Source organism: Neolamprologus multifasciatus, chromosome 3 (assembly GCF_963576455.1).
Source record: "Neolamprologus multifasciatus chromosome 3, fNeoMul1.2, whole genome shotgun sequence".
Lineage (NCBI taxonomy): Eukaryota > Metazoa > Chordata > Actinopteri > Cichliformes > Cichlidae > Neolamprologus > Neolamprologus multifasciatus.
In genome coordinates this window covers 35,044,738-35,069,275 of record NC_140441.1, presented here as the reverse complement: position 1 = coordinate 35,069,275, position 24,538 = coordinate 35,044,738, and the positions used below count along the sequence as shown (strand labels likewise).

The 24,538-nt window shown below is 41.3% G+C and overlaps 1 protein-coding gene across 2 annotated transcripts; it reads left to right on the top strand.

The window, feature by feature from the left end:
* Positions 1–4,039: 4,039 nt before the first annotated feature.
* On the top strand, positions 4,040–24,097 carry LOC146522795 (uncharacterized). Of its 2 annotated transcripts, XM_085153254.1 has the most exons (4): positions 4,040–4,262; positions 5,297–5,485; positions 8,037–8,300; positions 21,813–24,096. In XM_085153254.1, the coding sequence occupies exons 2-4, from the start codon at positions 5,314–5,316 to the stop codon at positions 22,559–22,561; spliced, it is 1,185 nt and encodes a 394-aa protein (XP_085009380.1). In that variant the 5' UTR covers positions 4,040–4,262; positions 5,297–5,313; the 3' UTR covers positions 22,562–24,096. The 2 variants fall into 2 exon arrangements, with proteins under 2 accessions (XP_085009380.1, XP_085009375.1); XM_085153249.1 differs by lacking the exon at positions 4,040–4,262 and having other exon boundaries at positions 4,590–5,485; positions 21,813–24,097.
* Positions 24,098–24,538: the final 441 nt, after the last annotated feature.

Genomic DNA, 24,538 nt, shown 5'->3' with positions numbered 1-24,538 from the left:
GGACACCAGGAAAAGAATTGTAGACCTGCACCAGACTGGGAAGAGTGAATCTACAATAGGCAAGCAGCTTGGTGTGAAAAAATCAACTGTGGGAGCAATCATCAGAAAATGGAAGACATACAAGACCACTGATAATCTCCCTCGATCTGGGGCTCCACGCAAGATCTCATTCCGTGGGGTCAAAATGATCATGAGAACGGTGAGCAAAGATCCCAGAACCACACGGGGGAACCTGGTGAATGACCTGCAGAGAGCTGGGACCAAAGGAACAAAGGTCACCATCAGTAACACACTACAACGGCAGGGAATCAAATCCCGCAGTGCCAGACGTGTTCCGCTGCTGAAGCCAGTGCATGTCCAGGCCCGTCTGAAGTTTGCCAGAGAGCACATGGATGATACAGCAGAGGATTGGGAGAATGTCATGTGGTCAGATGAAACCAAAGTAGAACTTTTTGGTATAAACTCAACTCGTCGTGTTTGGAGGAAGAAGAATACTGAGTTGCATCCCAAGAACACCATACCTACTGTGAAGCATGGGGGTGGAAACATCATGCTATGGGGCTGTTTTTCTGCCAAGGGGACAGGACGACTGATCCGTGTTAAGGACAGAATGAATGGGGCCAAGTATCGTGAGATTTTGAGCCAAAACCTCCTTCCATCAGTGAGAACTTTGAAGATGAAACGAGGCTGGGTCTTCCAACATGACAATGATCCAAAACACACCGCCCGGGCAACAAAGGAGTGGCTCCGTAAGAAGCATTTGAAAGTCCTGGAGTGGCCTAGCCAGTCTCCAGACCTCAACCCCATAGAAAATCTGTGGCGGGAGTTGAAAGTCCGTGTTGCTCGGCAACAGCCCCAAAACATCACTGCTCTTGAGAAGATCTGCATGGAGGAATGGGCCAAAATACCAGCTACTGTGTGTGCAAACCTGGTAAAGACCTATAGTAAACGTTTGACCTCTGTTATTGCCAACAAAGGTTATGTTACAAAGTATTGAGTTGTATTTTTGTTATTGACCAAATACTTATTTTCCACCCTGATTTACGAATAAATTCTTTACAAATCCTACCATGTGAATTCATGGATTTTTTTTTCACATTCTGTCTCTCACAGTTGAAGTGTACCTCTGGTGCAAATTACTGACCTCTGTCATCATTTTAAGTGGGGGAACTTGCACAATCGGTGGCTGACTAAATACTTTTTTGCCCCACTGTATCTGATGTTTTAGAAAGCGACTGCTGTTTGAATGGTCACGTCGCATTAAATGCGTCTTTTACGTCACTGACACAAGACAGACGCCAATTATCAGCGCCGGAGAAGACATCGCGAACGCTTCCTGGCCATCCCGTGTAGATGTTAGTGAAACAGTTGGTAAGACAGCGTTGGAGGAACGTGGACATTTTATTTGTACTGTATAATCGGCAGATTTTGACAGAAATCTGCAACTATCCTTTGAAGCACCGCTCCTCTCTAAAACAGCAATAAGGAACATTATTAGGCCATATGTAAATAACACAGTAACTTTATTACTCAAAGCAAAATTGGGAAACGTAAAGTCCGAAGTCTTTATATTAAGGGTCAACAGTCAAACAATACTGTTTGCTTTGGGTCTAAACAGCGCGTTGTGTGTGACGTCTTTTTTTGCGCATGCGGGCCGCTTTGAGGGTTCACACTAGAGCACATTTGCTGTCGCATTTTATTTGTAGTGTGAACAAGCAGACAAAAAAATTGAAATTGAGCATTAAGACCTGCAGTGTGAACGTAGCCTAAGAGACGTGTTTGGTTTTGCCTCATAAATCATTGTGTGTGTGTGTGGAGAGAGTTTTTCCGGAGGGTTAAATTGGGTGTTTTGCTAAAAAGTGATTCCAATGTTTCCATTTGTTTTTGTTTTTTTAATGTGTAATGTCTTTACTTAAATTGTCTAATAGACTTTAGTGAGCAGGATTTGCAAAGGGGTTATATACAAAGTGTAAAAGTGTCTTTATGACTTTGCATTATTGTACCAACATTATAACCAATCCACTCCTTTTTGGCCACTTGAAATATGTTTACAGCCAGCTCATGCTTAAAAAAATACATTTTTAAAGTCAGTGAGGTTTTTTTGGCTGGATAAACAAATGATATATAAAAGTCACTTTGCAAATAACATAATTCAGTTTTTGGCACCATCAGCTCTCCTTCACAGTTGAGTGACATCCAACTCTTAATCCATAGTGTATAATGATTTTGGCCCAGTCTCTAAAGCTCTAACAACCTCAATGCTTCTGCAGGGCTTTCCACAAACTTAATCATCCCAAAAGTGTTCTATTAGTTGAGGTCCTGGCTCTGCACATGCCAGTCAAGTTATTCCACACCAAAATTGCTCATCATTGTCTTTATCGACCTTGTTTTGTGCACTGGTGCGCAGTAATGTTGTGACAGGAAGAAACCATGCCTAAAAATTGTCCACTAAGTTTGAGTCAGATAATTGTCCAAAACATCTCAACAAAAAGTCTCTGCTTTCAAGGAGAAAATAAAACAGGAAGAGTTTTCAGCTCTGTCTGTCCTTTTCGATTTTTTTCTACTTTCAAGAGAAAATGTTATTTGCTCAAGTGACATCATCCTCACTATAAACCATGACTCACATTCTGTGTCACCACAAGAAAAGAAGAGCTAGAAAAACACATTAATTAATTGCAGGTGATCTACTTCTTAGCAATTTTCATGACAAACTATTTTTTTCTTTTCCCTTGGTTATTCTCACAGACACTTCTGGTGCGACTATCACGCAGGTGTTGAACTCCAGGCCTCGACGGTCGGTGTCCTGCAGGTTTTAGATGTGTCCTTGATCCAACACAGCTGATTTAAATGGCTAAATTACCTCCTCAACATGTCTTGAAGTTCTACAGAGGCCTGGTAATGAATTAATCATTTGATTCAGGTGTGTTGACCCAGGGTGAGATCTAAAACCTGCAGGACACCGGCCCTTGAGGCCTGGAGTTCGACACCCCTAGAGTATCTCATAACAACAGGAAGCCAGACGTTTATTATAACCGAAACTCGAGACTCAGGCTGAGTAAAACATCATACACAGCGTCCAAAGCAGCAGCTATACATCGCAAATAAAGTTGAGGAAAGTTTCTTCATCGTTGCCCCAACTGTTGCGATTGGTCAGGCGCACAAAAATACAACAAATGTGATATTTTTACATACAAGGTATAGGTTCCAAAGTGGGGAGGCGTGCCCCCTGGGGGCGCAGAGCCATTGCAGGGGGACTGCGGCATGAATAAAAAAAAAATTTAAAAAAAATGCTTGGACACTGCTAGCATAATGGACAGGTTTTTGACAGGGCTCCCACACAAACGCAAGGCAGAGGCTGAAGCATCGCCAAATATGTTTCCAAACCAACTTCCTTCCAAGCCAAAGACTAGAAAATATGATGAAGCATATCTTGCCTTTGGCTTCACCAGCACAAGTGCCGAGGTAGGTGTCTGTGACAGAATTATTATTATGTCGTGTGATGAACTCTGTATTCCTCGTTATTTATTGCAGTTTACTTACTGATAAAACAAAAATACAGTATTTATTTGGAGATGTCAGTAATTACTCATATTTAAAATATAAATTAAAGTTGTGTAATACAAACATACCATGTGATTTTTAAAGGTTTTAGCCAGGTTGGTCTCCTTGTTTTCCTGCAAGTCTCTCTAATACTGCAAAAGAGCTGAGATTTTATTGTTCACCACAGCTAAGTATTTACAAGTATTTATTAGTATGTGCAGAACTTATTAGGAGACATCAGCTCATAATAAGTATGCTCAGACAGGTGAAAAATACACCTTTCTTGCAATTTCCATTAGATAAAAATAAGTTTAAAAAACAAACAAACAATAAAGTCAAAAGTCCACAAAGTGTGACTTGTAAGTTGTAACTGCCCCCTATTTTAATGTCAAGCACACACACACACACACACACACCAGCAGAGGAGGGGGAGGGGGGGGGTCCACGAGAGGTTTGACCGGCAGGTCTGCGAAGGGACCGGAAACAGCAGAAGGACGTGACGTTTCAGGAAGTGAAAGAACAGAAGTCGATGGCGGGAGAGAAGAGCGGGGGTGAAAAAAAGGTCAAACAAGAGGCGAAAATTAAAAAAAAAAACAGTGAAAGTAAAGCTGTGATGTGGATGAAACGGACAGTGAGCGCAGCGTAACCGTGACAACGAGACACGAGGACGGATTTAAGTCGAGGATAAAAAACTGTCTCCAGAAGAAAAACTTTTCGGCTCGGTGAGTGGAACCAGATTCAGCTACAACAGCGATAAATAAGCATGTAGGGAGATGAAGAGTGCTAAAATACTGAGAAACGGCTCTCTGATGAGTGTTTGTAGGGATGTGGTTCAGCAAGGTAAAGACACACGACTGAGTCTAGTAAATGGAAAGGAGGTGCAGTTTGGACAAAGTGTTCAAGCAGTAGAATGACAATAAATGTGGTGGAAAACGTGACAAGATGGTGATAAAGTGGCTGAAGTGATAAAGAGCTCAGCATAGACAGGAAAACATGACAAAAAACTAACATGTGAAATCAGCTCATTGTTATTGTTCTTAATATTTTTACTTCAGCTGGGATATTTGATGGATGAAGGAAATGTTACTGCAGTCACAGAAGGTGGAAATAAGTTCCACTGAATTACAACAAGTAGATATAGGAAAATAAGATATGTGTTACTATATAAGCTATGGGACAGATTTATGAAGCAGGACAGATTATTGTGACGCAGCAGTTGCAGTGAGATTTAGAAACATTGTACTGTAATTTATTTAGAAGCGTGAAGCCAGTTCACTTGAGTAAAGAACAGCTCAAAAACCAACCAATCTGATGAGGGAAAGAGTGATGGCCTACTAGCTAAATCAAGATGTGACCCTTTGAACGACTTCCCTAAACCTGCAGTCCAGCAGTTCATCTAAACAAAAGGCACCTAGACTAAAACAGATGTACTTGTGTTTCCTATACCATAAAACAATAAAAGAAGGTACGAGCTCTTCTTGTGACTCCAGGATCCGAGTGAATGCCAGAACACTCTGGAAGACACACAGTCTTTTCAGACTACTAAGGATCACACATCCTATCACTACACAATCGATTATACACCTCTAAGCATATATGGTTATATTTTTCTAAGCATAAATGACAATCAACAATATAAACCTGACAGATGTGAATGGCCTGTATTTGTGAGAAACACAAACTAAAGTATTGATCCCTTCACGTTAGTGTGGGTCTTATACCAATATGTCTGTATCATTTGTATCGATCTGCCCAGCCCCAGTTGAAGCAGCAATGAGTTCAGCTCAGTATCTGAGAGAGTTCATCAAGCAGAGACTAACTGCTGTTTGTGAGGAAATCTTCTCAGAGGTTCAAAAAACCATCGTCCAGTATGAGGAGGAGATCAACCGTCAGCACAGACTGCTGGATATCAGCCGGAAACCTGACAGAAACTCACACATCATAGGTATGGACATGTTTTTAACTCTGTGCTGTTCAAGCTCAGATTCTTCAGTGTGACTGACTTTACTAGAAGAAGTTAAACTGGGTATTTATCAGTGCTGTGGGTCAGCGTCCAGTGATGGACTATGTTGGACTGGTGCAGGTCCATGGTCACTGTTAGATTAGGTGTTCTGCTGTTTGGAATAACACTATCCTCAGCCGTGGTGAGAATATCCAGAATAAATCTAAACTAGTTTATATCATTGCACAAAACCAGATTACAATAAATGATTAAATATGTTGACTGAAGTTTATTCTGCAGTTAAATTTAAATATAGTTTAAATTTGTTTGTCGAACAGATTCCACTGTTGAGACTGAGACTGTGCGGTAAAGATAAAGGTAGATCTCAGATATACAATACACATTTAACTTTAAAAGTTGTTATCAGACTTCTCTGAAGTGGAAATAATTCTTTATTTAAAGGTACAGTCAGTCATCTTTTCAATTTATTTAATAAGAAAAAAGAACATTGTTCTCATTCACATTTATTAGTGTCTTCTAACAAACTGATTCAATGTAATGAACTTAGAATTAATCCATTAGAAACAGGAGCATTTGTTGGTTTGTGGAATGTCACTAGAGCAGGGCGATATGGCCAAAAATATTTATCACAATATACATTTGAAAATTTGCAATAACGATATAACTGACGATATAATTGACACTAGACAAAATACTTTACAACTCCACAACTTTATTAGTGCAAAAAACCCCAACATCAGTGTATTTTCACTTAAACAAGCAGCTGTTTTTTAAGTGCATTAAAGTTATATAAAAATTTAACAGTGCAAATGCAAATTCCTTGCTGACAGTTTAACCAAAAGGCATTTCCAGTGGAAATTGGCCGACATATCCTCAGCATAACCATGTATAATATCCACAAAACTTAAAAAGAGGTTATACAGACACAATACGGTAATATTATGTTGAAGCACAGTACGTATCACTCCGCGAGGCTCTGCCTACGATAGCCGTAATGCTCCAACAATCCATCAAGCAGTGCGGCTTCGTAGCTTAGCAAAGTCGTACTAAAACTTGACAGATTTTCGAGCGCCGTGTACGACATAAAATCGTTTCGAGGTCAGTAAGCACAACCAGAATTCATACATTTTCAGAAAAATCAAAGGATTGATTTTAAGTGTGCCGTATGTTCCAAAAAACATGGTAACAACAACGGCCCGCTAGCATGCTCTACCAAAAATAGTGTGATAGGTTTGTAGCTTAAACCTATTTGCTGGAACGTTCAAGACAATTTACTACACAGCAAAAAGCAAGACACGAGTAGGCAAAGTTCTTTGTGTTGCTCATGCATGAGGGAGGCCTGCCTGGAGCCAAGTGTTGTTCCACCCAATTGACCTCCGTCAGACTCTCAGCCAGGTTCCCCATAGCGCTCCTTTTATTGTGGTTACATGATTATACATAGGTTCATTAACATATGACATATACATACACACAAAGAGTACTTTCCCTGTGTGTGTGTGTGTGTGTGTGTGTGTGTGTGTGTGTGTGTGTGGTCAGAGTGACTTAGACACAGGCACTTAGACTTAAACAGATATACGTGTGTTTGCTATATCAGTAAGAGCAGATATAACCTCTCTCCTGACCTTAAGTTGTGTGTGCAGGATCAAACCTCTATCAATCTACAACTAATTATAAAACTGTAAGCATATATGAGTAGATATTTCTAAGCATAAATGACAATCAACAATACAAATCTAACATAGTGCTTTGTTGTGTTTTTGACAGACGAAAGCTAAACCAGTTCCACACCACTGAAGTTGCAGCATTTTTACAAACCAATTCTGGTTCATCCGTTTCATTCAACAATCCGCTTTCGCCGCCATGATTTTTCCGCCGTGTGCGTATGAAAACAAAGGCACTGCGCATGCGCGTTTTACCCATATTCTATTGCGATATTTCATTTTTCTATCGTTGCCCAACATTATACCGGTATTACCGTGAACGGTTTGATGTGGCCCAGCCCTATTACCCACTATCTTGAATACACTGGCTGAGATGGTCATCCCTGTGTTTCAGTAGATTCACAGCCCTTTTCTTAATATAACTGCTTTAAACAAATCCCCTTTGGGGGGTTTGTCATGAAGGATATCTGGTGTAAAATCTTCACCAAATGTGGATAATTAAGAATTTGACCTCCGTACTGGATTGATCAGGGCCCAAGTTAACGACAGCCTTAAGTCCTTTTGGCCAACAAGGTGTTGGTGGAAACTGTGTTACTGTTGGCCAGAGACAAAAGAATCAGAGAGGGGGATGACATGTTAGGAGGCAGTAAGAGAGGAGGAAAGGCCACAGAGGAGGTTCATGGCTGTGGTGAAGGAGGACATGCAGAGAGTTAGTGTGAAAGAGGAGCGTGCTAGAGATAGTGTGGTGGAGGCAGATGATCTTCTGTGGAGGCCACTAAAGGGGGCAACCTTATAGGATGGCTGCCAAGTGCTTTTTACAAATAATTCTTTCACATTAATGACCTTTTTATTGTGTTTCTTTTCTCCTCAAGACCTCCCACAACAACATGACTGTGAGGAAGAGGAGGGTCTGGATGAGCAGCAGGTCTGTAACCAGGAGAGGAACTCCAGTCTGGACCAGGAGGACCCAGAGCCTCCACAGATTAAAGAGGAACAGGAGGAGCTCTGCAGCAGTCAGGAGGGAGAGCAGCTTGGACTGAAGCAGGAGGCTGAAGCCATTATCGTCTGGACTGATGAAGAGCGACTCACACTGCTGGAGACCATCTGGAAACCAAAGTTAAAGTTGGATAGAATAGGTACGTAAAATTATTATTGCTTTCATATTATTAAAATGAATATGACTCATGTAGGATCCTAATCAGAGGTTAAAGGTTTTTTTTTTTCCTTTTTAGAAGCACAGAAAGAATTAAAAGTCCAATCAGCATGAATGCATCTCTTTTCTCTTAACATGTAACATTAAACCTTCACTTGGTATAAGTCAAAGAAACTGACTTGAGTCTGGAACCTAACTAAGCTGTTAGCTCAATGATGTTTTATTACCTTAAAGGGTTGTTGGTTGTTTTCTAAATAAAGTATTTCCTCGATTATCAGGAGGGTTGTGTTCTGGGACCCACCACATTAGGTACGAATCAATGAAATGGAAACCATATCTTTTCTAAAATATATTTTTAGATATTTTAAGCCATAAAACCTCCCACTCCTGCTGCTACTTCAATCATGAAACGGATCAATGATCAGCTGATCGTCTTTTCTGTCACGAGTCTGTCTCTCTTGTTTGTTTATCGCCCACTTCGCGCCAGAAAGAGGAAACCAGCGGCTGAACAACAGCAGCACGTTTAAGCTTGATAATCTGTTGTTAGAATTTATTTAATATTACTTTCTAGACCAGGATCGTTTTCTACTTAGCTGACGGCTGGTAACTGTGCAGGGCCGGATCTAGCAAAGTTTTGCCAGGGGGCCAGGTAGAGCATTAACTGTAGTTGTAGAGCATCTTTCTTATTCTCATTTAAAATGTCCAGCTTTTAATAAATAATTATCTAAATCTTACAACCAAAGTTTTTATCTGATGTACAACATATAGAAATCATACATATACCAACAAGACAGTGTACATCACTGTCACAACAGCATTTGTTTTAATTCAAAGCCTTTATGGATTTTCCTATAATTCCTGGTGGGCCGGTCTCTAGTCAAAATGCCCGGGCCGATTTTTTTTGTCCCAGTCCAGCTCTGGGCACAACACGCAGTGAATTAATCTGAGCGGGTGCATTAAAAAATAAATGGCCGGGCCCGCGGTGCACATCGCAAATCAGCTCGCATAGACACATTAGTTGTACCGCTTCTTAATGACGGCATCTTAGCTAACAACCCCAATTTTAATTGGCTAAAAATCACATAGCCTACTGGTGAGAGGGACGTTGCTAGCTGGCAGTTTTTTCAAGCGATGTTGAAATTTCCACATTCTGACACTTCAAATGCTTCAGGAGCTGTCCACTCAGCGCAGCAACTGTTAATATAGATCGTTATTAAATTTATTGCTAATGCAATTATATGGCACATTGACTTCTGAGGAAGGCACTCGTCATCAAAAAGGTTGCCTACCCCTGGTATATAGTAATTATTAAGTCTAATATACCCTAGTAAGCTATAGTACTTTTTCCTTTGGGAAGATACCATCTGTGCAGTCTGCAATTCTGTTGAAGAAAGATGTTGAATCTATTTAATTATTCTTGAAAATAATTGATTTCTGTGCATTTTTTTCACATTGCATCAAATAAAAGTTAAGCATCATGAGGTGGAGGGTGGGGGGTGGTTCCCTATTTTTATTTTATTTTATTTTATTTATTTTTGCTAGGAGTTTCCAACCCTATTGGTTAGGTTGCTTACTCTTTAAAATACCAGAATAGGGAGGATGGAGTAGGTTTAAGTTTATTAGATTGATCAGTATTGCTGAACTATGAAATATTTTGGGTGCAGTATATTTTTTGCATACAGGTATAACCAGTGTTGGGTAAGTTACTTTAAAATAGTAACTTAGTTACATTACTAGTTACTTCTATCAAAAGTAACTCAGTTACTTCAAGTTACTCGTTACTTTCAAAGTAACTAGTTACTAGGGAAAGTAACTTTGGTTTTACTCAGAATTCTCCTTTTACATCCAACACAAAAACTGCAGTCGTGGTGCTTTGATTGTACTCAGAACTCAGAAATTCTGCCTTCTGAATAGGAAGATATAGGTAACACCAGACTGCAGATGAGCTGCATACAGGGCTGGACTGGGACAAAAAATCGGCCCGGGCATTTTGACTAGAGACTGGCCCACCATTATAGGAAAAATCATAAAGCCTTTGAATGAAAACAAACGCTGTTGTGACAGTGATGTTCACTGTTTTGATGGTATATATGCATCAATCTATCAATCCTTTGTTGTAAGATTCAGATAATTATTTTTTAAAAGCTAGACATTTTAAATGAGAATAAGAAAGAAAAGTATTTCTTTGTGCCCCCCTCTCCCTTTTAATGCCCTACCTGGCCCCCCTGGCAAAACTTTGCTAGATCCGCACCTGCACAGTTACCAGCTGTCAGCTACCTAAAAGGGGATCCTGGGGTTATCTGTCTCTCAGAAACAGTTCATAACTTCCCTTCAACTCATTCATGTCACCTAAAAGATAAACCTGTTTCTCCATCACCTGTTCAGCTCTGATGATTCAGTAAGGACATCTCCTGGTTTCATCTTCATGTTTCCCTCTCACCAGATAACCAAACCGATATCATGACCAGCAGCTTTTTTACAGCTGTGGCTCCAGCAAACATCAGCTGATACTAGAAAGTAATATTAAATAAATTCTAACAACAGCTGATCAAGCTTAAACGTGCGGCTGTTGTTTAACGTGACATCGGCTGGTTTCCTGTTTCTGGCGCAAAGTGGGCGATAAACAAACAAGAGAGCTGATCAGCTGATCATTGATCAGTTTTCATGATTGAAGTAGAAACGGGAGAGGGAGGGGGGAGAATGAAAGAAGAAGAGGCAGCTGTGCAGCAAAGACACAGAATAACTCCAGCTTTGTGTCTTTTTCATTGTAGCTGAATTACGGGACAAACGGTTCCTTTTCACCTCAATAAGAAACGCGTAATATTTTCTCTGAATACCAGACGGGACGGTTGGCAACTCTAATAACTTATGAACAAAATAAAGTTCAACATCATTAACTTCATAGCACCCACACAGCTGTATAGAAACTCCGTCATGCTAGCTAGTACGCAGTACGGAAAAAGTCAAAATAACGAAAATAAACTCCACCTAAACTTGGTTTATATCTGACCCAGATAGACTGCAGGTCATAACTTCTTACCTGAAGTTCAGTTCACACTTGGACCGGCGGCCGCCTCGGGTCTCTTTTCCTTCTGCGTCCCCTTTCCCTCATCCACCTGCTGCCTCCACCACTTGCTAATGTTATTGAATCTGTGGAAGCTCCGCGATAGCCACCACACGAAGTAACGAGTAACGACCCTATCTAAATCCCAGTAACGACTAACGCGTTCCTGATTTTGGCATAATAACTAGTTACCGTGCTCGTTACCACAATAATAACGTAGTTACTGTAACGCGTTACTTAATAACGCGTTAGTCCCAACACTGGGTATAACAGAATAGCTTCAGTGTTTTTTTGGTTTTTTAAACTTGTGTATGAAGTTATTCAAAAAGCAGCAAGATATTTTAAAAAAAAAACTGTTTTATTGATTAAAAACACACTATATCGGATTCATATCGGTATCGGCAGATATCCATATTTATGATATCGGTATGGGACATAAAAAAGTGGTATCGTGCCATCTCTAATATGGACTGTTTAACCCAGTACGCGGAGTTACAATGGAGGAGACGGGGCTGTAGAGCTGGAGCTAAGTGTCGAGAGTGGAAGAGACGGTACAAACCATCTGTACCCTCGATCGTTATTGGAAATGTCAGATCTCTTCCCAATAAGACCGAGGAACTGGCGGTGGTAACCAGACTCCAAAGGGAGTACCGGGAGGTTAGCATGATGTGCTGCACAGAATTGTGGCTAGCACATCCGTGTTAAGGAGCAGCGCTGTACTCGAGATGTGGAGCTATTAGCTTTTAGCATCCGACCGTATTACCTACCTTACGTTAACCATGTACATCCCGCCAGCGACAGATACGGCAGCAGCATGTGAGACAATTCACACAGTAGTGTCCCAACTGCAGACATGACACTCCCAAGCCTTCCTTTTCATCTCTGGAGGTTTCAATCATGTTTCCTTGTCCTTAACTCTCCCTACTTTCACTCAGTATTTGGATTGTTTCAGGGAAAACAAAACACTGGACTTACTGTATGCAAATATTAAGTATCCATATACATCATCACCCCACTGGGTCGCTTGGACCATAACCTGTTCCATCTGGTTCCCTCATACATACCTTTTGTGTGTAAACAACCCCCCACCACAAGGTATGTGAGAGCATCGTCTGAAGAGGTGAGCGGTAGAGGTGGGAATCACCATACATCCCACGATACGATATTATCACAATACTTAACGCACGATACGATATTATTGCAATTTTTAAAAATATTTTGCGATATTCAGATTCTGTACATAAAGGTAAACTTTATCAATATTCATTTTATCTAATATCAAAGTCTCACACTCAGTCTTTCTCTCATTTCAGTTTTATTGTTGACAAACTGAACGGTTTGTATTACAGTCTAGTCCAACTTAACTGAACGCAACCATCTGGTACAATTATAGCTATTCTGAACTATGCAATTTATGAAAACTATGCAGCCCATTCAGCAACTGAAGAATTTGAAAGTAAATTAAAACAAAATATAATTTTACATTAAATAAAAAAGTTTTAAACTTAATTAAAATAAAACATGTCTTAAATTAAAATAAGTAAACTGTGATGTTTATTGCTGCCATAAAAAAGTTAAACACATTTGGACAGTGAAGGAATGTCAGGATTCTTGCTCAGAAAAAGGATCAACATGCTCTGAAGTCAGAGCACAAAAACCTTTTTGTAACAAAATATCGATTTCTGCTGTCCCTGTATCGATACATTATTAGCAAACAAAATATCACGATACTACACAGTATCGATTTTTTCCACCACCCCTAGTGAGCGGTGAGCATGGCACTGAAAGACTGCTTCCAAACTACAGACTGGGTGGTGCTATGCAGCTCTCATGGGGAGGATATTGACACACTAACCACCTGCATGATAGAATATATCAACTTCTGCGTGGATAACACTTTATCAACCAGGAAAGTACGGTGTTACTCCAACAGCAAGCCGTGGCTGACTCCAGATCCGAGGACCCTGCTGGAGCAGAAAAGGAGGTCTTTCACATCTGGAAACAGAGAGGAAATGAGGCGAGTCCAGAAGGAGCTAAGGAGAGAGATGAGGAGGGGAAAGGACAGCTACACGAGGAAGCTGGAGGCGCAGCACTAGCAGAGCAACCCCAGAGGTGTGTGAGAGGATTGAACACCATCACTGGATGGAGCAATGTGAGCAGAGGGGGTCCAGGTGTGGGCTAATAGACTGACCCATTTCTAAACTAAATCTAAATTCAACCCTCAGTGCTAAGGGAGAAGATGCAGGGAGAGGGAGTGGACCATCAGCTATCCTCATGCATTATTGACTACCCCGGGAGAACCCAGTATGTGAGGCTGTGGGACTGTGTGTCTGAGGTGGTAGTCTGTAGCACTGGGGCCCCACAAGGAACAATACTCGCCCCTTTCCTCTTTACCCTGTACACTGCAGACTTCAGTTATAACACGGACACTTGCCATCTCCAGAAGTTCTCAGATGACACCGCCATTGTGGGTCAGGTGTCGGAGGGAAACGATCTGGAATACAGAGGGGTCGTCAATGAATTCGTCAGCAACCATTTTAGCATCAATGCCAGCAAGACCAAGGAGCTGGTGATTGACTTCAGCAAGAAGCCACACCGGTGAACATCCAGGGTTTGGACATTGAAACGGTGGAGGAGTATAAATACCTGGGTGTTCACCTCAATAACGAACTGGACTGGTCCACAAACACAGATGCATTTTACAAAATGGGTCTAAGTCGTCTCTACCTGCTACGGCGGCTGAGATCCTTTGGGGTGAACAGGACACTCCTAAGGACATTTTATGACACTGTGTCGGCGTCTGCTATTTTCTATGCTGTGGTCTGCTGGAGTGGTGGAATGGCAGAGAGGGACGGGGGGAAGCTCAACAAACTGGTCAGGAGGGCCAGCTCTGTCCTAGTCCGCTGAAGTCCATCGAGCAGGTTAGGGAGGACAGTATGTTGTCTAAGCTAACATCCATCATGGACAACACCTCCCAACCCCTGCATGAGACTGTACGAGCATTGAGCAGCTCGATCAGCAGTGGACTTTTACACCCACAGTGTAGGAAGGAGCGCTACCACAGGTCATTCTTACCAGCAGCTGTCAGACTCTTTAATGCAACTTAACAATCTTTTGGTCATCTTACTCACCAGCTTGTTTATTTACTGTACATTTTATACATATCTCCATACAAATTTTTCCATTTTTTTCCATTTTTCTATACATGTTCTGTACATTGTTACCAGTACATACAAACTTCGGTTGTTTATTTTTATAGCACCACCCTGTGTCTTTTTGTGTCACCCTTTGCTGTAAGAGTTCTGTAACACCAACATTTCTCATCCGTGGGATAATAAAGGTCTATTCTATTCTATTCTACTCTACTCTACTCTATTCTCTTTTAAACCCTTTGTATAATCTTAAAGGGAACCCCGCTATTAACACATCTTTGCGCTAAAATATGCACTAGGCTTTTAATAACATATATATATATATATATATATATATATATATATATATATATATATTAGTATTAGGTATACGCCAAATGTTTTCCTTTTAAGCACATTTTATATAAAGCTGATTTACCAGTAGGCCGCCATTGTTATTTACTTCTCAATGCACTCTGGCTAGTGCGGTTGCACCGCATCGAGTTCACAGTTAGCAGCGCACTGGAAATGGCTTCTGTTCAACCTTTTCAGTTTGAACCAGAGCAAACCGAAAGAGAGGATGAAAATAGTCAACGAGTACTTAGTTTAGATGAAGATGAAAACAATCCGTCACACGAGGACACACGAGTGAGGGAAAACTACTGCTGTCTATGTGGCTACTTGTTGCCAATGGCAACGGCGACTGAGAGCGTTCGTTGTAAAGAGCTCAAAGAGCTTTTATGGCAGCAGCTATCCATGGTAGCATAGCTGCATGATAAAAACATTAATAGAATTCTAAATTTTATTATACAGTGAAATTATAATATAGTTATTTGTACAGATACTCCATGCAACACATGGACTAATCATGGACTAACAGACACATCATGGACTAACAGTATCCCACATTCGTGATTTTTAATTCTTAAACACTTCTTATAGAGACTAATTACTCCAGAAATTTTGAGATATTAGCTCTTTATACAGTAAAGTTACAGTGGGATACAAATAATATCAGGCTGATCCTGCCACAGTCTGTTCCCCCTGTCCAAATACTTATTGCTCCTGAAATTTTGGAGGTTTTAGCTCAGTACAGTTCTGTACAGTTACAGAAGGATATAAATAATGATCGTGGCTCAAGAGTTGGCAGTTTGTCTTATAATCAGAAGGTTGCCGGTTCGAGCCCTGGCTCGGACAATCTTGGTCGATCGCCCGATATAAAGTATAATCACTATGACGACCACTTTAAAGTCTCTTTTTGTTGGTTTTCATTTTTAATTTGTGTTTTCGGCTTTGTGTTTGTGATGGACCGAGCAGTGAAGGAAAAATTAGGCACAGGTTAACGTCCAAAAAAATGATTTTTTATTTAACCCAAAAAAACATAATTAGTTAAATCATGACAAAAGAATCAAAATCTTGGGCCCATAAAAGAGGTCAAAATAACAAAACTCTACTCAAAGTACTGATAACTCAAACAAACTGACCTAACTTAACAAGACAAAGGGGAAACTTAAATAGTGGCTGATCAGCCCACAAAAACAGAAAAAGGGGTAAAATACACCAAACCTAACTAAACCAAACATAATAAACTCCAATTCCCCCCCATGGTCCCGAATTATGGCATGAACCAATTTGTATTGTTCCTTTAAAACTCGCTCCGCCCCTTTTCCACCTCTTGGCTCCTCAATCAAGGGACTGGAGCAGCTGCAACTAAGGTAACTCGGAAAACAAAAGATTAATCATACATAACAGTGTAAACTAAAATGTGCGCACTTATTTTAGAATACAGTGTCATGTGGATATGTGAATTAACTTTAAACAAAAACCAGTTATTTATTATCCTGTAAACTAATGCCTATATTTAAAGAAAGACAAATGTGAATGTTATGTTACTTATAAGCCTCTACAAACATGGTGGGTATTACCACTGTGGGGCTGTAGTTGCAGCCATCACACACTCCCCCTCTTCAGATCTCTCCCTGGGACAGCGAGAGAGACAGTCTGCAGTGCAGTTATCTTTGCCAGGGATGTGGTTGATGGTAAACCGGAATGGCTGGATTGCAAGGTACCATCGCGTGATCCTTCCATTTGTGTCCTTCATTCTCTCTATCCATTGAAGAGCCTTGTGGTCTGTTTCCAATATGAACTCCCGTCCGAGAAGATAATACCTAAAGGAGTCCAGAGCCCATTTGATGGCCAGTCCCTCCTTCTCGATGGTTGAGTATCGCACTTCCCTCGGAAACAGCTTGCGGCTAATGAAGGCCACTGGATGACGCTCTCCAGGCGGTCCCTGTAACAGAACAGCTCCCAATCCTCTCTCTGAGGCATCAGTCTGAAGAATGAAATTTCTCTCAAAATCAGGGCTGTGCAAGACTGGGCTCTTACTCAGAGATTGTCGTAGGTCCTGAAAAGCCATCTTAGCCTCCTCTGTCCAGGTGATCTTATTGGGACTTCGGGCACCAGTCAGATCCGTCAGAAGAGCGGCCCTGGCGGAGAAATGAGGGATAAACCGATGATAGAATCCCGCCATACCCAAAAACGATCTCAGCTGTTTTCTGGTCTCTGGCAAGGGACAGGATTCTATGGCGGTGACCTTATTAACTTGAGGTTTTATTATTCCATTTCCAATCACAAACCCAAGGTACTCAGTTTCAGCCTTGGCAATGGCACACTTAGCTGGATTAACAGTCAACCCTGCAGACTGAAGACGCCCCAATACCTTCTCCAGGTGTTGCAGGTGTTCTTCCCAGGTTGAACTGAAAATCACTATGTCATCAAGGTAGGCTGCAGCAAAATCAGACATGTCAGACAGTACCTGGTCCATCAGTCTCTGGAATGTTGCCGGGGCACCATGCAGTCCAAAGGGCATGACTTTAAACTGGAACAAGCCCCACGGCGTCCGGAAAGCAGTCAGCTCTTTTGAGCGCTCAGTCAGTGGTACCTGCCAATAACCCTTGCAGAGGTCTATTGTTGTCAGGTATCTGGCCTTCCCAAGGCGCTCAACCATGTCATCAATGCGGGGAGTTGGATATGAATCAAATTGTGATATTGCATTCAGGTACCTGAAGTCTATGCAGAAACGGATACTGCCATCCTTCTTTGGCACCAGGACCACTGGATGGCACCACTCACTCTTCGAGGCTTCAATGATTCCTAGTGACAACATCAGGTTGATCTCCTCTTTCAACGGGATCAGTAGACGCTCAGGTATCCTGTAACTCATTCTCCTCACAGAAGCTCCATCTTTCAACACAATGTCATGTTCCACAATGTCCGTTCTACCAGGATTTTCACTGAACACATCTAATTTACACAGGTTTCTCACCTGAGCCTGTCTTTCCTCAGGAAGATGGCTGAGATCCAGGTCCTGAGGAGTGGGTTTTGGCAGATACTGATCATCCACTTCCTCCTCCTCCGAAACCTCCCGGATCAGAAAGACATCTGCTTTTGGTCTCTCCACCCATTCCTTAAGCAGGTTGATGTGCAGTACTCTGCTGGAGCGGGGCTGATCTGGAATAGCGACCTTATAGGTTGTTTGTCCAAGTTTCTTTTGGATCTCATATGGCCCTTGCCACTTTGCTAACAGCTTACTGTCATCACTTGGAAGAAGCACCAGCACCTTCTGACCAGGACTGAAGGATCTTTGCCGAGCTGACTGGTCATACCAGGCCTTCTGGTGCTGCTGCGCTTCTGCTTTGTGGGCTTGGGCCAGCTCTGTCATCTTCTCCAACCGTTCCCGCATCTGGACAACATAAGAGACAACATTGACAGCCTGTGATCTTTCTTGGACACCCTCCCAAGTCTCCCTTAGAAGAGACAAGGGGCCTCGTACCTCATGGCCATACAATAGTTCGAAAGGTGAAAAACCTGTAGAGGCCTGGGGTACTTCTCTATATGCAAAGAGGAGGTAGGGCAGCCACTGATCCCAGTCTGTACCAGTTTCATTGACAAATTTGCGTAACATTTGTTTCAGAGTCTGATTGAAACGCTCTGTTAGGCCATCTGTCTGAGGGTGGTATGGCGTTGTCCTCAGGCTCTTAATCCCAAGGAGCTGGTACACCTGCTTCAATAAAGTGGACATAAAGTTAGTGCCACAGTCAGTGAGAATCTCACGAGGAAAACCAACTCTTGAGAAAAACTGTATGAGACAGAGGGCGACTGCTTTGGCTTTTATTGATCTCAAAGGAAAGACCTCTGGGTACTTTGTAGCGTAATCTGTCACAACAAGCATGTAACGGTTGCCTGCCTTACTTCTTTCTAGAGGACCAACGATGTCCATTCCTAGCCGTTCAAATGGAGTGCTGATAATTGGTAGAGACTGGAGAGGAGCTCTGGAGGGGATTTTAAGAGAAGACTTCTGGCACTGAGGGCAGCTTTTACAGAACAGTGTCACATCCGAGCGCACTCCAGGCCAATGAAAATATTTTCTAATACGGGCCATGGTTTTGTGCTTTCCCAAGTGGCCAGCCCATGGAATGGAGTGTCCCAAGGAGAGCACCACCTTCTGGACTACTCTAGGCACCACCAACTGCAATGCTGAACCCTGCTGACGATACAAAATGCCATCTTTCAGCAGAAACTCCACCTTGCTGTTCAAATCTGGCTTCGTTCCTTGGTTCCTCTCTGCAGCTTTCTGGAACAGAGATGTTAGAGATGGATCGTCATGTTGCATTTCAATAATATTAACAGGGATTTCAAAACCCAAAGGTAACTCAGGCTCTGTGCTAGGAGCTACTCAAACAGCAGTATGTAGAAACTTCTCTTGCCTTCTCTGTCCACGTGACTTACGAGACTTCCCGGGTGCAGTCTCTATGTCTGCATCATAGAAGGGCAAGGCACAGAGTGGGTGTAAGGGCTCCTCTTTCTTCTTAGCTTGAGCTCTTGTTACTGCAACATTGCATGTATGACTAGGATTCAGCAAGTCAAACAACACAGGCAGATCTCGACCCAGCACTACTGGAAATGGCAGATTCTCTGCAACACCAATATTCAGAATATACGTTTGTCCCTGTACCTTGATGTACAGATCTGCTGTCGGATATGACCTCTCATCTCCATGAATGCAGCGAACAGGGATTGTCTCCACATTAACTTTATTTGCAGGAACAAAGTCTCGGTGCACAAGAGTCTGAGTACTTCCTGAGTCAACCAGGGCCTTTAATGGTTTCCCATCAACCTCAACTAAGGTCATTTTGAAACCATTCTCAAACTCCACCTTAGGCTCCACACTTTGTCGGGGCACAAAACACATCTGAGTTATTTTTGTAGTATTCTTCGGGCACATAGGTTTTGTATGGCCCTCCATCCCACACAAATAACAAATCACAGTCTTAGGTGGGGGTCTTGACGGCATATTGACAGGCTGGCTCTTTGGATGTTTACTCACCCCTGCTTTCTGGTAGTGAGGGACAGATTTTGGAATAGCTCTCATTTTCCATGCTGTGTGGCTCCATGGCTGTCCTTTTCTCCGTGCTGCCACAAACACATCAGCCAGCTCTGCAGCCGCCACTGCAGAGTTTGGATTGCGTTCTTTAATCCATATCTGTAACTCAGGAGACAGCATTCTCAAGTATTGCTCTAAAATTAATATTTCACCAACCTCATGCACCGTTTTTCCTTTTGGCTTTATCCATTTCTCATATAACTCTTTCAATCTTGCATATAGTTCTTTTGGATTCTCATCAGATTTTACCTCCAGCGAACGGAATCTCAGTCTATATGTCTCAGGATTAATGTCATATTTTTGAAGAATAGCTGCTTTAACTTTGTCATAGTCTAGAGAGTCATCCATATCCATATGAACATACGCACCTCTTGCTTTGCCAGTGAGTAAAGGAATCAGATGAAAAACCCAGTCCATTTTTTGCCACCGGCAAACCACAGCCATGCGTTCAAATGTTGTTAAAAAATGTTCAATATCATCCTCCTCTGTCAATTTTTCCAGCCTGGGTTCATAAAAGCGAGACTGACCTGATTGAGGATGTATTTGCTCATTACTGGAGCCAGCACAGGGAGGATCCTCCTGTTCAAAGGACTCTACCTCTGGTTGTTCAGGTACCTCCATTTGAGGCTCGGGGACCGGGGAGGTACGAGCTTGCACTTCTACCTGCAACAGCTGAAACTGATGTTGTAGTGCTCTAAAGCGCTGTTCCTGGCGGGTGAACTCCTCCCTTCTTCTTTCTTCCTGGGCCTCCTGCTGACCCATATGAGAACGAAGGATGGAAATCAGTTCTGACATTGTCGGCTCCTTACCTTGGCTCTCAGTACTATCCACCCCTCCAGAGGCTCCATTTTCCTCTTCTCCTTCTACTTGCTCTACCACTCCAACTGGCTGGTTTTGACAATCTCCTTTTGCTCCTCTGCCACTCCTTCCCATTCTGTGCATGGCTTGATAAGTGAAGAGGGGAAAAAAAAGAGAAAAATAAATCCTGTGCCTTCAACTGCTGATCCCACTCCTGACACCACTTGTGATGGACCGAGCAGTGAAGGAAAAATTAGGCACAGGTTAACGTCCAAAAAAATGATTTTTTATTTAACCCAAAAAAACATAATTAGTTAAATCATGACAAAAGAATCAAAATCTTGGGCCCATAAAAGAGGTCAAAATAACAAAACTCTACTCAAAGTACTGATAACTCAAACAAACTGACCTAACTTAACAAGACAAAGGGGAAACTTAAATAGTGGCTGATCAGCCCACAAAAACAGAAAAAGGGGTAAAATACACCAAACCTAACTAAACCAAACATAATAAACTCCAATTCCCCCCCATGGTCCCGAATTATGGCATGAACCAATTTGTATTGTTCCTTTAAAACTCGCTCCGCCCCTTTTCCACCTCTTGGCTCCTCAATCAAGGGACTGGAGCAGCTGCAACTCAGGTAACTCGGAAAACAAAAGATTAATCATACATAACAGTGTAAACTAAAATGTGCGCACTTATTTTAGAATACAGTGTCATGTGGATATGTGAATTAACTTTAAACAAAAACCAGTTATTTATTATCCTGTAAACTAATGCCTATATTTAAAGAAAGACAAATGTGAATGTTATGTTACTTATAAGCCTCTACAAACATGGTGGGTATTACCACTGTGGGGCTGTAGTTGCAGCCATCACAGTGTTCATACCTTAATACTGTCCTTATTAGGATAGGGATTTGTGTTGGTGTGTGGCTAATTAGTAGAAAATGGATTTCAGGTCATTTTCACAGAGAAATGTGAAAGTAATGAGAATATTCAGAGTTTAGAAAATATTTTCACCCGTTTTTCTATCATTTTTCTCTGTTTGTCTCTTCAGACCCCACACAGCAGCAGGTCTGTGACCAGGAAGACCCAGAGCCTCTACACATTAAAGAGGATCAGGAGGAACTCTGCAGCAGTCAGGAGGAAGAGCAGCTTGGACTGAAGCAGGAGACTGAACAAAAACTAAACAGTGAGCAGCTCCTTTCTCACAGCTCTCCTGAAACAGAGAGCCAAGAAGATAAAACAGGTCACAATCAGAGAGTAGACAACACTCCTGTGTCAGGCAGTCAGAGTAAAACTGAAACAAAGACAAATGTTCTAACATGTGACAACTGTGGAAAAACGTTCAACTCTGAATCCGAACTGACTACACATCGGAGAGTTCACACACGTAATAAATCATGTTGTTGTTGTTGGACCTGTAGGACAAAATTCTGTCAGTTCTTGAAACTTGACACAGGTAGGAAATCACATCCTTGTAGCACCTGTGGGAAGGAATTCATTTCAAAGTCAGCACTAGAAGCTCACATAAGAACTCACACAGGTGAGAAGCCGTTTTCTTGCAGCACCTGTGGGAAAAGTTTCTGTCAGAAATCAGCACTGAAAATTCATACAAGAACTCACACAGGTGAGAAACCGTATTCTTGTAGTACCTGTAAAAAAACATTCGGTCGGAACTCGACACTGCAATCTCACGTGAGAACTCACACAGGTGAGAAACCGTATTCTTGTAGCACCTGTGGAAAGAAATTCAATCTGAGCGCACACTTAAAGAGACACATAAGAAAAATTCATAATGCTTGAAATATTCATGCTTCCAAAGTGTGAGACAGCTTTGAGTCGTAGCAGTGTGTGGGTGGTAGAGCTCACTAACCAGAAGTCAAATTGCTGCACTGATTTAAATAAATGTAGAAACTGATGTTTTGACTTTTACAATCTTTTCACATTTGTGACCTTAATCTGGTCAGTCCTTGAGTATGGTTGTATAGTTTTATGTTTTATGATAAGTTTGGTTTGGATGATCCTGTGGCTGGACTCCAGAGTTGGATCCGTTTGGCAGCGACTGTAGTTGTAATGGCTCTGCTAACGTATCCAGAATTGAAGACGTGTTCCAGTTTTTTGTTCGAGACTGAAATAAATATGTGTTGAGGAAAAAGTCTGGGTGTTTTCTTTTTTCTCTCTTTTTTTTTTTTTTTTTTTTTTAACAAAACAGTCTTAGAGGAACTATTTGTACACAGAATGTGCTCGTTTTTATTGAAAAAGTAACCACTAGGTGGCAGTGTTTCATGAGACAGAGTTAGTATAGCTGCCCCTGCAGTACGAAAGAAGGAAATCCCTGTGCTTATTTGAGCTAGTTGCTAGAAGTTGCTAAACGTCATTGACTTTCTGTGGTTTCTGGTTGTTAGTGATTAGCAAAATTAGGCTTCATGAAACCAGCTCCACGGGGACACCTGCTGGCCAATTTTGTTATCGCTACATGTTGTAGATGCTGTTCTGTGAAACAATGATTCAGATAAGCACAGCACAATTTTAAACAAAGTTCCTTACTACAACATGCAATCAGTAATTACGATCAACACAATTTTGAGAAATACTTATACAATCAAATAAAAATATTGAGACTGTTAAAGAAAACAAGCTCAACTGTTGTCAGGAAAATTCTCCATCTGTTAAGACTGACTGAGATGTGTTTACTGTAAAACCACACAGGGTTTCAACTGTTTTTGGATTCAGTTGGCTTTGGTTTTTGCTCACAACCCACAAAGTTTGGTTGACATTTATAATTTCTAGTTCTACAACATCATCACAAGCATCAGTTCTACACACTCTCAGCCAAAGGTAAATGCTGGCATAGCATTAGGTTCTAGTTTAAATTAATTAAAAAACATATATTGAAATGGAAAAAAAGACTAAATATGCTCTTCTATATAAAAAAGTAACGTTTATTATATTTTCATGGGCTTATTCTGACCAATCATAATAGTCTGTCATTATATGACAGAAATCACAGAATACGATTATTTATTTAATTACACTTCTAGTGATTCTAATGTTTAAGAAACTACATTTGTCTGTGCAATCTACAGCAAAGTAAGAGAGACAGTTTTCTTTTGCACATGCTCGTGTAATATGTCATTTTACAGAGTAATGCAAAAGTAATCAGTGTTGGGAAGGTTACTTTTAAAATGTATTTGACTACAGATTACTGAATACATGCCCCAAAATGTATTCCATTACGTTACTCTGAGTAACATAACAGAATACTTTGGATTAGTTAAGGCATTATCATGCTTTTTACAACTACATGAATGTACTCTTGCTGTGTGATTTTTTTTTTTTTTTTTTTTTTTTTTTTTTACTATTACTAAAGGCTACTTGTTATACCAATACCAACTAGATTTTTAAATCCTAATATAAATGAGTAACAGTAGGGTGGACATTAGGTAAGGCTGCACTTTTTGCATCGATCTCGAATAGAAAACTATTTTGTGCGTATATAAACAGGTCCGCAGCTCCGAACCGTAGTAAAGGGACCTCTGGCTAATACGTCGACTTCCGTGTCGGGCCGAAAACTATCCTTACTTTGTTGTCTGGATCAACTTTGCCCAGCGAGACAGAGAGAGGCGTTGAAAGGCTGCTCTAAAAGAACTTATTGTTTCGAGAGAAAAAAAACACGAGCGCAGCGTACAGTCGAGTCTTAATAGCTTACTTACAACTGGGCTCGTCAGGCACTCTTCTTGGCTGCAGTGGTTATTATGATATTTACATGCTTCCATCTCC

What these genes read in the sequence shown, in the direction of transcription:
- LOC146522795 (XM_085153249.1), top strand. Translation starts at nt 5,266, where the DNA reads ATGTCTGTATCATTTGTATCGATCTGCCCAGCCCCAGTTGAAGCAGCA. An exon ending in CAGAAACTCACACATCATAG is followed by an intron (nt 5,486 to 8,036) that starts GTATGGACATGT and finishes TTTCTCCTCAAG; the next exon opens with ACCTCCCACAACAACATGAC. An exon ending in GTTAAAGTTGGATAGAATAG is followed by an intron (nt 8,301 to 21,812) that starts GTACGTAAAATT and finishes TTGTCTCTTCAG; the next exon opens with ACCCCACACAGCAGCAGGTC.